Source organism: Geotrypetes seraphini, chromosome 14 (assembly GCF_902459505.1).
Source record: "Geotrypetes seraphini chromosome 14, aGeoSer1.1, whole genome shotgun sequence".
NCBI classification, from domain to species: domain Eukaryota; kingdom Metazoa; phylum Chordata; class Amphibia; order Gymnophiona; family Dermophiidae; genus Geotrypetes; species Geotrypetes seraphini.
Window position 1 is genome coordinate 28,074,602 of NC_047097.1, and position 13,632 is coordinate 28,088,233.

The following is a 13,632-nucleotide window of genomic DNA, read 5'->3' on the forward strand; positions in this document are numbered from 1 at the left end:
TCCATGTATGTTAACTTGTAATGAAACAACAAGGCAAGCAGTACACCAATGAATCCAACATGAAACAAAAGAAGATCAGCAGAAAATAAGGAGATTCAAATTAGGGTTATTCAAGGTGCTCCCAATGCCTGATGCATTTTGTCAAACAAGGCTAGTCAACGCTAACAAAAAAAACATGTCTTTCATACAAACAGAACACAGAAAACACCTTCGCCTAGTTTAGAATATGTAATCACAAACTAACCCCTCCCCCTTTTACAAAACTGTAGTACGGTTTTTAGAAACAGTGGCAATAGCTCAGATGTTCATAGAAATCTGAGCATTAGAGCTGCTACCACCACGGCCAGCGCTAAAAAATACTCTACAGTTTTGTAAAAAGGGGGCTAAAATAGAAATACGTAGACAAAGGTTAAATTGAACCACCAAGAAGCTGGACTCTGCATACAATGCAACACCATAGAAACAGCAATGCATGTCCCCTAAAGCAAAATAAATAAATAAAAAATTGAAATTTTTTCTACCTTTGTCTTCTCTGGTTTCTGCTTTCCTCATCTTCTTGTCACTCTCTTCCTTTCATCCACTGTCTGCCCCTTCTATATGGCATTTTCTGTCCTTCTATGCCACTTCCAGAAACTGTATGCCTCCCCCTTCCATTTTGCCCTTCACCCCCACTGGTCTGGCATCCATCTTCTTCCATTCTGGCTTCTCTCTCCTCTTCTTCCCTTCCCTCTCCCACACCCCCATGGTCCGGCATTTCACTCTTTCCTCTCCCTTCCATCCACTTCCATCAGCATCAGTCTCCTTTCTTTCCCTCCAACCCAATTCCATCCAGTATCCTTCCCCCTTATCTCTCTCTCCCCTTTCCCTGCACACCAATTCCATCAGCATCTGCACCCTTTCTCTCCCTCCAACCCAATTCCATCAGCAACTGCCCTTCTCTCCCTCCACCACCCTTCCCCCTTATCTCTCTCTCCCCTTTCCCTGCACACCAATTCCATCAGCATCTGCACCCTTTCTCTTCCTCCAACCCAATTCCATCAGCAACTGCCCCTTCTCTCCCTCCATCACCCTTCCCCCTTATGTCTCTCTCCCCTTTCCATCAGCATCTGCTCCCTTTCTTTCCCTCCAACCCAATTCCATCCAGTATCCTTCCCCCTTAAGTCTCTCTCCCCTTTCCCTGCACACCAATTCCATCAACATCTGCCCCGTCTCTCCCTCCACCACCCTTCCCACTTGGCAATGGCAATGCCCCCCCTGGCATCGACACAGGCTCTCCCCCTGGCATTGACATACGGCAGCTTCCCCCGGCATCAATGGAAACGCGGCTGGCTGTGCTCCAGGAAGGTCCTGTGATGACTGCATCTGCCAGTCCATCCTCCTCCGACATCACTTCTTCTGGCAGATGCAGTCAGCACAGGACCTTCCTGGAGCAGAGTTGGCCTTGTTGCTGTTGATGCTGGGGGAGGCCACGTTGTCGTCTGTCGATGCCTGGGTGGAAGGCCTGTGTTGTTGTCATTGATGCCGGGGGAGACCTGTTGCCGTGTGTGTGTGTGTGGGGGGGGGGGGAGGGGCATCGCCATCGTCGTTTGAATAAAAAAATTGGCAAAGTAAGTCACCCTTCAGCGCCCCCCCCCCCTTGACTATTTATGCCCTTGGCACGTGCCTAATGGGCCTACCCATTAATCTGGCCCTGCCCGCAGGCATTCAATTTTCCAATCCTGTCTCCGTGAGTTTTGTTGCTGTCCCATTCCTGTAAGCTCTGCCTTAACCGCACAAGCTTCAAACACTTATGATTTTAAAGTGTTTGAGGCTTGTGCAGATGAGGACAGAGACTGAAGGAATTTGACGGGGAGAGGACAAGAACTTGTGGTGACGGGACGGGAAAATTAGTTCTCACAGGGAGGAAGAAAAAGTTGCCCCGCGTCATTCTCTACTTCCTACCCGGTGCACAGCCGAACCACTAATACCCTGTTCTAATATTAAAAAATGAAAAAAAAAAAGTCGACCCAAGTCAGTAGCACGTGCATGGTAAAATCAATCTCGGTTCCTATTAGCGGTGAGCCAATCACACGCCTTCCTCTTCCCGCTCACTAGTTCTAAAATTGCTATTCGTCAGTCTCGCTCCCAACGGCACCTGATCTCCCGAGGCCAATAGGCGTGCAGCGAGGGGGCGGCGCCACTGGCTCGAGCCTCAGACAGTTTGGGGGTCGGGCGGCGGTGACGTCAGAAGGCGAGAACTGACGAGCGGTGAGCAGGGGGTGTCGGAGGTCGGCCAGCGATGACCCGTAAGTACCGGGGAGGGGGGGGGGGGAGAGTGTCGGCTCGGGCGTCGTAGCGCACCGGGCCTGAATGTGCGTAAGGATGAGCCGGGGGTCCTCTAGGCCGCGGAGCTTCTGTGGCAAGGTGGCTCTGGGCCTGTTTCCGCCCGCCACGTCGACGTGACGGGGCCGTCGCTGTGGTTTCGTCTGACTCCCGTTTGGAGGCTCTAAGCCACGGGACTGTAACTAGGCCGGAAGCTACCGACGGCGGAGGCCGACTTGGTTCCGCTTCCTCCTGCGGCCTGGCCGGTTTTGACGTTCCATTACATTGGCGTCTTCGATCCCGCCGCTAGCTTTCCGTTCTGGGCGGCTGACAAAAGACTTGGCCTGGGCATTCCCCAGGGAGATTACAAGGTTCATAGTTGGCAAATGCATTAGGATCTGGGGATGGTTGAGTTCTATAGTTAACTATCGAATCTTATTATCCAGGAAGTGACTGGGACGTAGACGAAACGGGCTTTCTGATATGAGGTTAGTACTGCAATCGGTGCCTCTGCTTTCAGGCTTCCCTTGTCTGAGGCTAGAAGGGCTTTTTGTCTTAAGTGTTCATTAAAAACCAGTTAGGACCACAATATATTTTGCTATACATCCCAAGGTGATGATAGAATTGAAAAAAAATGAACTTGCAGAGCTATTGGGCTTTTGTCATTTTTCTTTAAAAAAAATCAGCATAGTACTTGAAGACTGGAAGGTGGCCAACATGATGCCAATTTTTTTTTTTTTTTTAAAAAGGTTCCAGAGGTGATCCGGAAAATTATAGACCGGCGAGGCTGACGTCAGTACCAGGCAAAATGGTAAAGACTATTATAAAGAACAAAATGATAGAACATATAAATTAATGAGAGAAAGCCCAATGTGGATTTAGTCAAGGAAAATCTTGCCTCGCCAATCTACTGCATTTCTTTGAAGGGGGTGAATGAACATATGGATAAAGGTGAACTGGTTGATATTGTGTATTTGGATTTTCAAAAGGCATTTGACAAAGTACCTCATGAAGGACTTCTGAGGAAATTAGAAAGTCAAGGACTAGGAGGTAATGGCCGTATTATGGACTGAGAACTGGTTGAAAGACGGAAAACAGAGTGGGTTTAAATGGCCCATATTCTCAATGGAAAAGGGTAAATAGTGGGGTTTCCCAAGGGTCTATGCTGAGACCACTGCTTTTTAACATATTTATCAAAACTAGATATAGGAATAACTAGTGAGATAATTAAATTTGCTGATGACACAAAGTTCTTAAATCGGAAGCTGATTGTGAAAAATTGCAAGAGGACCTTGTGAGACTGAAAGACGGCATCAAAATGTCAGATGATGTATAATATGAGCAAGTGCAAAGTGATGCATGTGGGAAAGAGGAACCCAAACTACAGCTACCGATGCTGGGTTCTATGTTGGGGTGTTACTGCAATGGAAAAGGATCTAGGTGTTATTGTTGAGGATACATTGAAACCCTCAGCTCAATGTGCAGCAACAAAGATGAAAATTTTATAATGCCCTTGTATCGCTCTATGGTACAGCCACAACTTGAATAATGTGTGCAGTTCTGGTCGCTGTATATCAAAAATGATATAGTGGAATTAGAAAAGGTACAGTGAAGAGCGACAAAAATGATAAAGGGTTCGGGACAATTTCCCTGTGAGGAAAGGTTAAAGCAGCTAGGGCTCTTCAGCTTGTAGAAGAGAGGGTTCAGGGTGATATGATAGAGGTCTACAAAATACTGAGTGGAGTGGAATCGTTTGTTCACTTTTTAAAAAAAATATTAGGACTAGGGGGCATATGATAAAGCTATTAAGTAGTAGATTTAAAGCAAACCAGATAAATAATTTCTTCATACAATGTGTAATTAAACTCTGGAATTGCCAGAGAATGTAGTGAAATCAGCTTAGTGGGGTTTAGAAGAGGCTTGGATGATTTCCTAAAAGAGAAATCCATAGACCATTATTGATATGGCTTGGGGAAATCCACTGCTTATTCCTAGGATAAGCAGTATAAAATCTGCTTTACTACTTGGGATCTAGCTAGGTACTTGAGACCTAGGTTGGCCACTGTTGGAAACAGGATACTGGGCTTGATGGACCTTTTGGTCTGTCCCAGTATGGCAATTCTTATGTTCTTAACTCAAAAAGTAGTCAAACACATTCTCAAATGCTAAGAGATGTAAAGGGGAAGCACCGAGCTCGTTTGGTGATACTTATTGGGTTTTTTTTAGGTTCTATTAATCGCGATCTCTTTACATTAATCTGAACATTAACTAGTTCACTTGATTTCTCCAACAATGTGAATTCAGTTGCAGACCAAGATTTCATATAAGCTGAGTTTGCTGTTCACTGCATATATTTTGGATTTCAGACTTCTTTCCAAATCTGACTGTAATGCAGTTAATAGTTCAGGTAATGTAGCCCCTTGTTTGTGAGGAAATAACTACAATACAAACTAGGGGCTCCTTTTACTAAGCTGCGTTCGGGCTTTAACACGCGGAATAATGCGCACTAAATTGCCACCCGTGCTAGACCTTAACACCAGCATTGAGCTGGCATTAGTTCTAGCTGTGTAGCGCGGGTTTAGTGCGCGCTAAAACCGCTAACACAGCTTAGTAAAAGGAGCCCTGGGTTTCTTGAAGACAACAGAATTTTGTTTTATTTTTTTAATAAGTAGAATGAATGTAAGAGTTTGAGGTTCTGGTACGTTTAGGTAAAATTGGATGAAAATTTTGTATTGTTTCCTTTCCTATCCATTATTGGTGTTCTTTATTTTTTTATGGTTTTAGTATTATAACCTGCCTAGGTCCTTGGCTGGTACAGGTGGGATAATAAGTCAATAAATAATAATATACCTGATATGATGAAAGGTGAACTGATTTGCAACCTGTCTTCACTAATCTTTAGTCTGCTGCTTTATTTATCTTTTAATATTACAACTAGGTATGGCAATTGCCTGATAACTGGGCAAGTTATAGATCTGGTTCAAATTTCAATAAAACCTCTTTAGACTTACAGCATATGTTTCAGTGTTTGATACAGCAGCTGACATCGGTTCTATAAATTTAGGAAACATTTTAGTTTCCATGTTTTTGATTTAATGAGCAGTGCATGGGTTTAGCGTATTTTTATTTATCATTTATACTAGGTAGACAATATTATTGGGATACTGTTTTTGTCTCCAAGCCTAATATATTTTCAATCATTTCCCCCATTTAGATAAGATTCATATTAATTTATGATTTATCAATTAATTTAAAATGGATACAACTGAACTGAATGCTGATGACAGTTCTTCACTAGCAGCATGTATCAATGGAAGAAAACAGTCATCAAAGTGTCGCAGCTTATTTTATTGTTAAAAAAAATTGGTACATGAATTATCAGCAAATGACAAGTTACTACTTATTTGGTGATCAGAAATTAATCTAACAGATCATGACCAACTCTGCATCATGAAGCATTGTATTTCAATGAAGCAATGCAAAAGACATGCTGTAGTCCATTCAATGGATGGGGACGGATTTGATTTCTATCCCTGTGCAACTCTCTATTCCAGAGCCTCAACAAATACGTGTTGAAGGAGAAGTTTTGCATGGTCCCTCTGGCGAGCCCTTCTATTTCTGCTGGAGAAAGGCCAATTGGCTATGCTGTCTAGGTCTAAAAGAGGCATCCCTGTTCTACTTGCTCACATAAGTATCTTTCCTTCCGCATTGAATTGGAAATGTTGAGATCCAAAATCCTTACCCTTTGGATTGGTTTCCAGCCCTCCGCACATGGGGGATTCACGTATTTTCCTGCTTAGATGACTGGCTCATCAAGGCTTCATCATAGCAAACAGTGCAGCTTGCCATCAACTGAACAATTTTTCTGGAGCTCTATGGGTTTTCCATAAACTACTTAAATTCAAATCTGCACCCTTCTCAGGTGCTCATATTCACCAGGGCTCTCAGGGTCAAGCTTTTCTGCTGAAATAAACTACACAATCTCATTCACTTATGCCAAACAGTTTCCACCCTACAACACACTTCTGCTCATCGACTGTTAGCTTTCTGGGTTGTATGGCATGGGTGGTATGTGTCAGACTCACCGCATAGGACTCTTATCGACCCAGTGATCTCAAGTACTCAGTACATCTGTCTGCTTCATTCCAAGTCACCTCAGACTGCCATCATATTCTCCAATAGTGGATAGTTACTCACAATCTCACTCAGTGTCTTCCCTTCTGACTCCACTGTCATAAAAATGTCTAAGCACAGATGCTTCAATGTTCAGATGGGGTGTTAATCTAGACTGCCTACATACTCAAAAGTCTTAAACCATGAACCAACCCTCCAATCTTCTTGAACTATGAACATTCCAGAATTGTCTCCTTCAAGTAGTTTTTGTCCTTACAGACAACCAAGTTGCCATGTTCTATTTGAACAAACAAGGGGGCACGGTTTCTCACTCTTTGAATGGAAGCAATCCAGATTTGGAATTGGACAATTGCTTGCAGCATACTTAAAATGATTTACTTATCAGGAAAACAAAATATTTTGGCAGACAACCAGACTTCTTCAGCCGCACAAATGGTCTCTTAGCACTACCATCTTGCATCAGATTTTATTAACATGGGGGACACCGGACATAGATCTCTTTGCTTCTCCCCACAACATCAAACTTCTGCATTTCTGCCTCAGACTCTGCCTCTAATTGCATTATAGCAGATGCTTTCCTCATTTATTGGGGAGGACAGGTTCCTCTCTACATTTCCTCTGATACCTGTCATTGGGAAAACACTAAAATTTTGTCAAGATTGAGGCACCATGATTTTCATAACACCTCTTTGGCCATATCAAGTTTGGTTCTTGCTCCTCTTAGAGTTCTCATCCAATAAACCATGCAAGCTCCAAGGAAAAAAGGTTGACTTGCATATAAACCAGAGGGTTAATGTTTATTCTCTCTATCTCTCTCTCTAAACAGGCCCTAAGTCTTTTAATAGTAAAATCCTACTTCCATGTTGATGCAGAATCGGAGCCTTAAAATACCAGGATTTTTTGATTGTGAAATGCTTTCATAAGCAATAGAATATGGCTCACCATTTTAACTTGGAGATGTCAAGAATCATAACTTATGTACTCTTCTCCATATTCACAGGGGTTAGGGGCAGAGTTGGCCTGCGAATAATATTTAGGGCTGACTCTGACCCACCACCGCCTCCTGGACCTCTCCACACCTTACCTGGTGGTCTAGTGGTGAAGTGGGGCAGGAGCTATCTTCCTGTGCGCCTGATCCCGTGAAGAGCCGTCAACAAAAATGGCTGTCATGAGTTCCTGTGCTCTCATGAGACTACAAAGGGAACTCAAGGCAGCCATTTTTGTTGAAGGCTCTGCAGGGGACAGGCGCTTAGGAAGATCGCTGCTTCACTGCTAGACCACCAAGTACAGTGTAGAGAGGGGGTGGGTCAGGGTTTAGAATTTTGTGAATAACCGAAGTTGTGAGTCCTAAACCTTTGAATTTGGAGGGAAAAGTGTTTAGTTATTCCATGTTTACTAAAACGGCCAGCTGTATGTGTTAATAGTGGGAAACGTCTTAAGTGCAAGTTTCCTACTCTTTGCAGGTGGAAACCAGCGTGAACTTGCTCGTCAGAAGAACATGAAAAAATCTACAGATCATGGCAAGGGGAAGAGGCAAGATGATGGTCTATCTGCAGCTGCCCGCAAGCAAAGGTGAATGATTACTCATTTTCTGCAGTCAAGTTCTTTTAGGGCTCCTAGAATAGCAAACTAGAATTGGAATGTTGTTTCAGCCAGGATAAAATAACATCTAGCATGGGGTGGGGAGTATTATGATGAACTGGTTCCATGCTAGGGAGCTGGTTATACTCTAGATCTAACCTCTTTATAACTGGAGTAGTGGCTCAGACTAAGGAGACAAATTTCTGTCCTTTCCTGCTGCTTACTTTAACTCCATAACATACAGGAAAGTGAACTTAAAATGCAGTTAAGTGCCACAAATCAGCTGCAGTATTATGGCCAGCCAAACAGGAAGTGGCAGTCAGAAAGTACCAGATATTTCCCTGTACATGGTGGGGGATAAACTTAAAATCATATAGCAAGCTGTGGATGTGGAAATAAAACTAAAGAGGTAAGCTTGAAAGTGACATTGTGTAATACAGTCAAACCTTGGTTTGCGAGTGTTTTGCAAGACGAGCAAAACACTCGCAAATCTTGCCTTGCAAACTGAGCGTTGACTCTATATGCGAGCCCCCACCCCCAAGAACCGGCATCGCCCATCCAAACCCTTACTGCGATTGGGCACTGGCACATCCTGTGGGTTGGTGCTATGTGCTGGTGCCCTATCGCAGTAAGGGTTTTGGGATGTTGTCTTTTTGGGATGTGGAGCGAATCATCCGAGTTTCCCTTACTTTCTATGGGGAAACTCGGTTTGATATACAAGCACTTTAGTTTACGAGCATGCTTCTGGAACGAATTATGCTTGCAAACCAAGGTTCCACTTTACTTTTTTCCACACAGAGAATGGTGGAAAGTTGGAATGCCTTCCTGGTAGAAGTGGTTGGGATAAAAACAGTGACAGGGACCCTCTGTTTAAACTATGCCTTTCTGGATTCTATCTAGCAAGAGGATGGGATCAAAATGGGGTATACTCTCTAGAGCAATAGAGTCAAGCCTCAACGAAGGTAGAGGAGGAATTCTACATGTTCTTGAACAGTGGCAGGATTGACTAACTTCCTCAATGGGCAAACTAGGTAGCTCACACTGTCTCTTATAGTAGTCATGACAGCAAAAACAATTATACTTTTTTGTCTGGAAGGTGGTACCTAGAGGTCTTGCTGATTAATCAAGTTGCCTGCCTGTCGTGCTTATGTGCACCGTCATGTGGCTCCTTTAATATTAAAGGTCCACAAGGTTCTATACTCAGAGGTTGTGACCCTCCAATATCACTATTCAGATTTTGAGGTTAGAGGTCACAGTCAACAATCTCTCCAAGGATAATTCTGTATAATTTTAAATTTTAACAATTTCTTAAAATACATAGTACAGGATTAAATTTGAATCCCTTTTGTGCTGATATCCTCATCTCCAGCCTTAAATCTTGGCCAAGTTCTTTCTCCCCATCCAGCCTCCTTTGGCCCATGTCCAGCCCTGTCTTATTTACTTGCCCAGCTGCCACCCCATTCTTGCTTTCCAAGCTTGGTACCCCTATTCTCTCTTTTCATGTCTCTGTCCCATGGAAGTTTGGTTACATTACTCATCCTAGGTCAGTAGAGAAATCTTTGCTGTTAGTTGTACAGGATTCTCCCAGACATAAAAACATGCTGTCTTATCTACTTAATGTATTAACCACTTACTAAATTGCTGCAAACTTCAGTTGAGAAGATAAGGATGCCATTTTTTATTTACTGTTTGAAAGCAGAGTGAGTTTGTGTTTTTATGTGTGCTGGTAAAGTTCAGGATGACTAGAAGAGGTGTAGGACAAGGGCAGGAGTAAGAAACGGAGCTTGGCCTAGCGAGTTATCTTTAGGCTATTCTTTGCTTACAGAGAACTGAAAGTCTAGCAGAGCCAGTATGGTCTAGCTAGGCTTTAACTGTCTAATAGAATTGTACTAGGCCATTGTCTTGACATTTTGTCCCTTTCTATACTAAGGGATGCTGAGATCATGCAGCAGAAGCAGAAAAAGGCTATGGAGAAGAAACCTGAGCCAAATAACTCTGGGGGAGGCTCCTAACTGATGGAGGCAGAGACGAAGCAAGAGCAGACCTCTTATTTTACAATAAGAAAACTAAATAAAAACAGTTTAGTTTGTCCCTAGTGGCAAAACTTGTGTGACTTGATGGGGAGTTTTCTTTTCTTTTTGTCTGGACCCTGCTCGATTGGAGACTTCTATACTTTACCTTTTCAGTAAGATACAGTAAGTCTGTAGTAAAGCTAGGATGTTTTCCCTCCTTGTATGTATATATTATAAATATTCTCTCTTGAACATTGTTCCAGTGTCATTCCTAGTAGCTAACTTGAGGGGCAGCACCCTGTTTGTTGCTTAATTCATGCATGTTGAAATAGCATGGACTTTCATCTTTGATTCTTGTGTATTGTTATCCTGCACGGTTAGATACCATGCTGTGTAATCAGTAGAGGGGACAACCCTGCATTTTATATTCAGATTGGAACCATTCAAGCATATTTAATAAAATAGCTTTTTAATGTATGTGGTGGCTTTCTAGAGTATTAACTTTTCTGTCCATCTGCTAATGGTATTGACATAGAAATGGAAATGACTTGCTCTGCAAAATGATTTACTGTCCTACTGTCACCGTGCTTACATAATAGCCTTACCGAATCAGATCAGTGGTCCATCTAGTCCAATATTCTCTTCCCACAGTGGCCAATCCAGGTCACAAGTACCCGGCAAAATCTCTTAGCAATATACCATGCTACTGAATCCAGGGAAAGCAGTGGCTTCCCCTATGCCTGTCAGTAGCAGACTCTAGACTTTTTCCTCCAGGAGCTTGTTCAAACCTTTTTTAAAACCAGCTACGTTAACAGCTGTTCTGTCCAGAGCTTAACTATGCTCCTGATTATTGGTTTCATTAAAAAAAAAAGAGAGAGAACAGTAAAGGGGCAGGTATGGAGAAATGCCTGGCAATGGGAGTGAAGGAAGAGTGGGAGAAATACTGGACCATGGAAGAGAGAAAAGACAGACAGATCAGGCAAAAAGCATGGGGAAGGAAGGAAGAGGAACAGATGTTGAACGATGAAGGAAGGGGTGATACGAAATGAACGAGCAGATAGTTGTGGACAGGGGAGTTTGTTGAAAGGGAATGAGAGAGAAGATGGAAATTTGATAGGTGGTTGAAAAATGAAAAAGAGGAGAAGGGGTAAGAGGCAGGAAAGAGCTAAAACGGAATGATCAATATGGCAAAGAAAATGGATAGCAACAGCTTGGAAGAGAACAAGTAGAAAAGAAATTGGAAGCAACATGCTGGAAAGGTAGGAAAAACATACAGAATTTGCTAATTTTGTGCACAGAATTCCACCAGGACTAAGGAGTGGTGGAGGTGATTCAGTCAAGAACTCAAGGTACTGGAAGTATTCGGCCATAGTCTGGGGAGAAAGTGAAGGAGGGGTCAGAGGTGATGGCACTTGAGTAGAGAGCTGAGCTGTGGCAAAGAGAAGGTGAGGATTGGATCCAAGAGCATGAGGAAGGTGTAGTAGTCTTGATTAGCAAGCGAAAGGACAGATTGGAAAAAGGTCTGCAGGAATTTGAAGTGCATAAAATCTAAGCAGGAACGGTATATCAAATAAGAACATAAGAAACGCCTTCACCGGATCAGACCAAGGTCCATCTAGTCCGGCGATCCGCACACGCGGAGGCCCATTTAGGTGCTCCTTGTTGGAGACCCAGATTTCCCGTATCCCTCAATATGATTTGCAAGAAGGTGTGCATCCAACTTGCGTTTGAAACCCAGAACAGTAGTCTCCACCACAACCTCCTCTGGGAGAGCATTCCAAGCGCCCACCACTCGTTGTGTGAAACAGAACTTCCTGACATTTGTCCTGAACCTGCTGCCACTCAGTTTCAGGCTATGACCTCTTGTCCGTGTCATGTCAATAATGCTGCTTCCTGGTCAAATCATTTTAATATTTTAAAAGTCTCTATCAGATCCCCACGTAGTCTTCTCTTTTTGAGGGTGAACAGTCCCAGTTTTCCGAGGCGTTCCTTGTAGCTTAAATTCTCCATGCCTTTGACTAGTTTCGTGGCTCACCTCTCCAACAGAATTTTATCCTTCTTAAGGTATGGAGACCAGTGTTGGACACAGTATTCTAAGTGTGGTCTGACCATTGCTCTGTAAAGTGGCATTATAACATCTTCCGATCTACTCGTGATCCCACAGATCTTAAATAAACAAACATATTTGAACTAACCACTAGGCTACTCTTCCATGCTGTTACTTGGAGTAAGTCAAAATAAAGGACAGTCAGTGTCTTGGTCAACTTCTGCTAGCCAATCTGTGGGAAGTAGCAATTTTCCTTTCTATTGTGGGCTGTTCTAAGTATGGGACAAATCAAGTGAGGAACCCTGCCTGATTCAGTCCTGTTTGTTGACAAAAAAAGGCATTGTTTTCACCTTATGCTTTCCAACCCACAAAATGTTAGCAAGAAATTTAATTCAGGAATGGCTATCCGAGGCCAAAATAATGGAACATTGATGTAGGGGAAAATCTAGACACACTGAGTTTGAAAATGGTTTAGATTGAATGGGGGGCATCAGGCATTATAGAAATAAAAGCACCCTCCCCCCCCAAAAAAAAATAATATGGCCCAATGAATTTCTGTGGGCCAGACAGTGCCAGCAACTGCACTATGGAAACAATGATATTAGGAGCTATTAGGGACGTGCTGTTTTCAAACTGTCCATCCCCCCTATTGCCCACAAGCAAAGCAGCAGAAGGATTGGAAATAATTTTTCATGATACATGGCCAGCAGCCCTCTCTTGCTATCACATTTTTATCCCTGTGGATTCTCGGGATTCAGATTTTATTTACAGTGGACTGAACGTTGTAGTTATCTATTACTAAGGGCTCCTTTTACTAAGGTGTGCTAGTGTTTTTAGTGCGCGCTAAATGAAAAATACTGAAGGTGTTAGCGTTTAGCTCGCTAAAACTGCTAGTGCACCTTAGTAAAAGGAGCCCTAAGTGTTTTTCCTGCTAGTGAGTAATGAAAAGGCACAGTAATACTTTGGAATAGTGGTATTCTGTAATCCTATATAATAAAACCTTAAGCGCGCATGCGCACTTAGGGTTTCGTGTTCCCTGATCCATGGCCGGATTCTATTTTAGAACGTGGCGGCAGGGAACACTCTGGCCACTCCCCTCCTCCTGCCCTCACTCACCAACCGCTGGAGAAGCGCAGGCAAGCTCTCTCCCTGCATGCATCCTGGCCGCCCCGATTGCCCTCCGTGGCTGTATTCGGCGGCAGGGGAGGCGGCTCTCAGTCCTTCCTGACAGGTGTTGCTGGAGGAGCATCTCTAATCTTCCCGCAGCGGACCAGGGGTGGGGGTGGGTGCTGACGTTGTGCCTTACTGGTCTAGGCACATCGTTTCCCAAGGGGAGTACTTCAAAGGTGACCTTAGTGATATTCAGCAATGATGGATGTAGCACTTTTTCTAGGATGTGTTTGTGAACTTAGTTGTCAGACCAATTATATACAGAGGGGCTGGAAAGAAGTCCATGAGCCATGCTCTGCCTGCTGTCTCCTTATTCCACCTGAAATAGTTAAAATTTCTTGTTCACACTTCCAGATAGTACACATCTGAGTACCTAAGACTCCAAAG

The 13,632-nt window shown here is 43.4% G+C and overlaps 1 protein-coding gene across 2 annotated transcripts; it reads left to right on the forward strand.

The window, feature by feature from the left end:
* The first annotated feature begins 2,138 nt into the window (after positions 1-2,138).
* SERF2 (small EDRK-rich factor 2) lies at positions 2,139-10,505 on the forward strand. Of its 2 annotated transcripts, XM_033920739.1 has the most exons (4): positions 2,143-2,285; positions 3,051-3,112; positions 7,899-8,007; positions 9,947-10,505. In XM_033920739.1, exons 3-4 carry the CDS (start codon positions 7,934-7,936, stop codon positions 10,026-10,028), a joined length of 156 nt encoding a protein of 51 aa, XP_033776630.1. In that variant the 5' UTR covers positions 2,143-2,285; positions 3,051-3,112; positions 7,899-7,933; the 3' UTR covers positions 10,029-10,505. The 2 variants fall into 2 exon arrangements, with proteins under 2 accessions (XP_033776629.1, XP_033776630.1); XM_033920738.1 differs by lacking the exon at positions 3,051-3,112 and having other exon boundaries at positions 2,139-2,285.
* The last annotated feature ends 3,127 nt before the right edge of the window (positions 10,506-13,632 follow it).

Excerpts from the sequence above, each read along its gene's own strand:
- SERF2 (XM_033920738.1), top strand. Across the intron at positions 8,008-9,946 it reads GCAGCTGCCCGCAAGCAAAG|GGATGCTGAGATCATGCAGC; the intron begins GTGAATGATTAC and ends TTCTATACTAAG.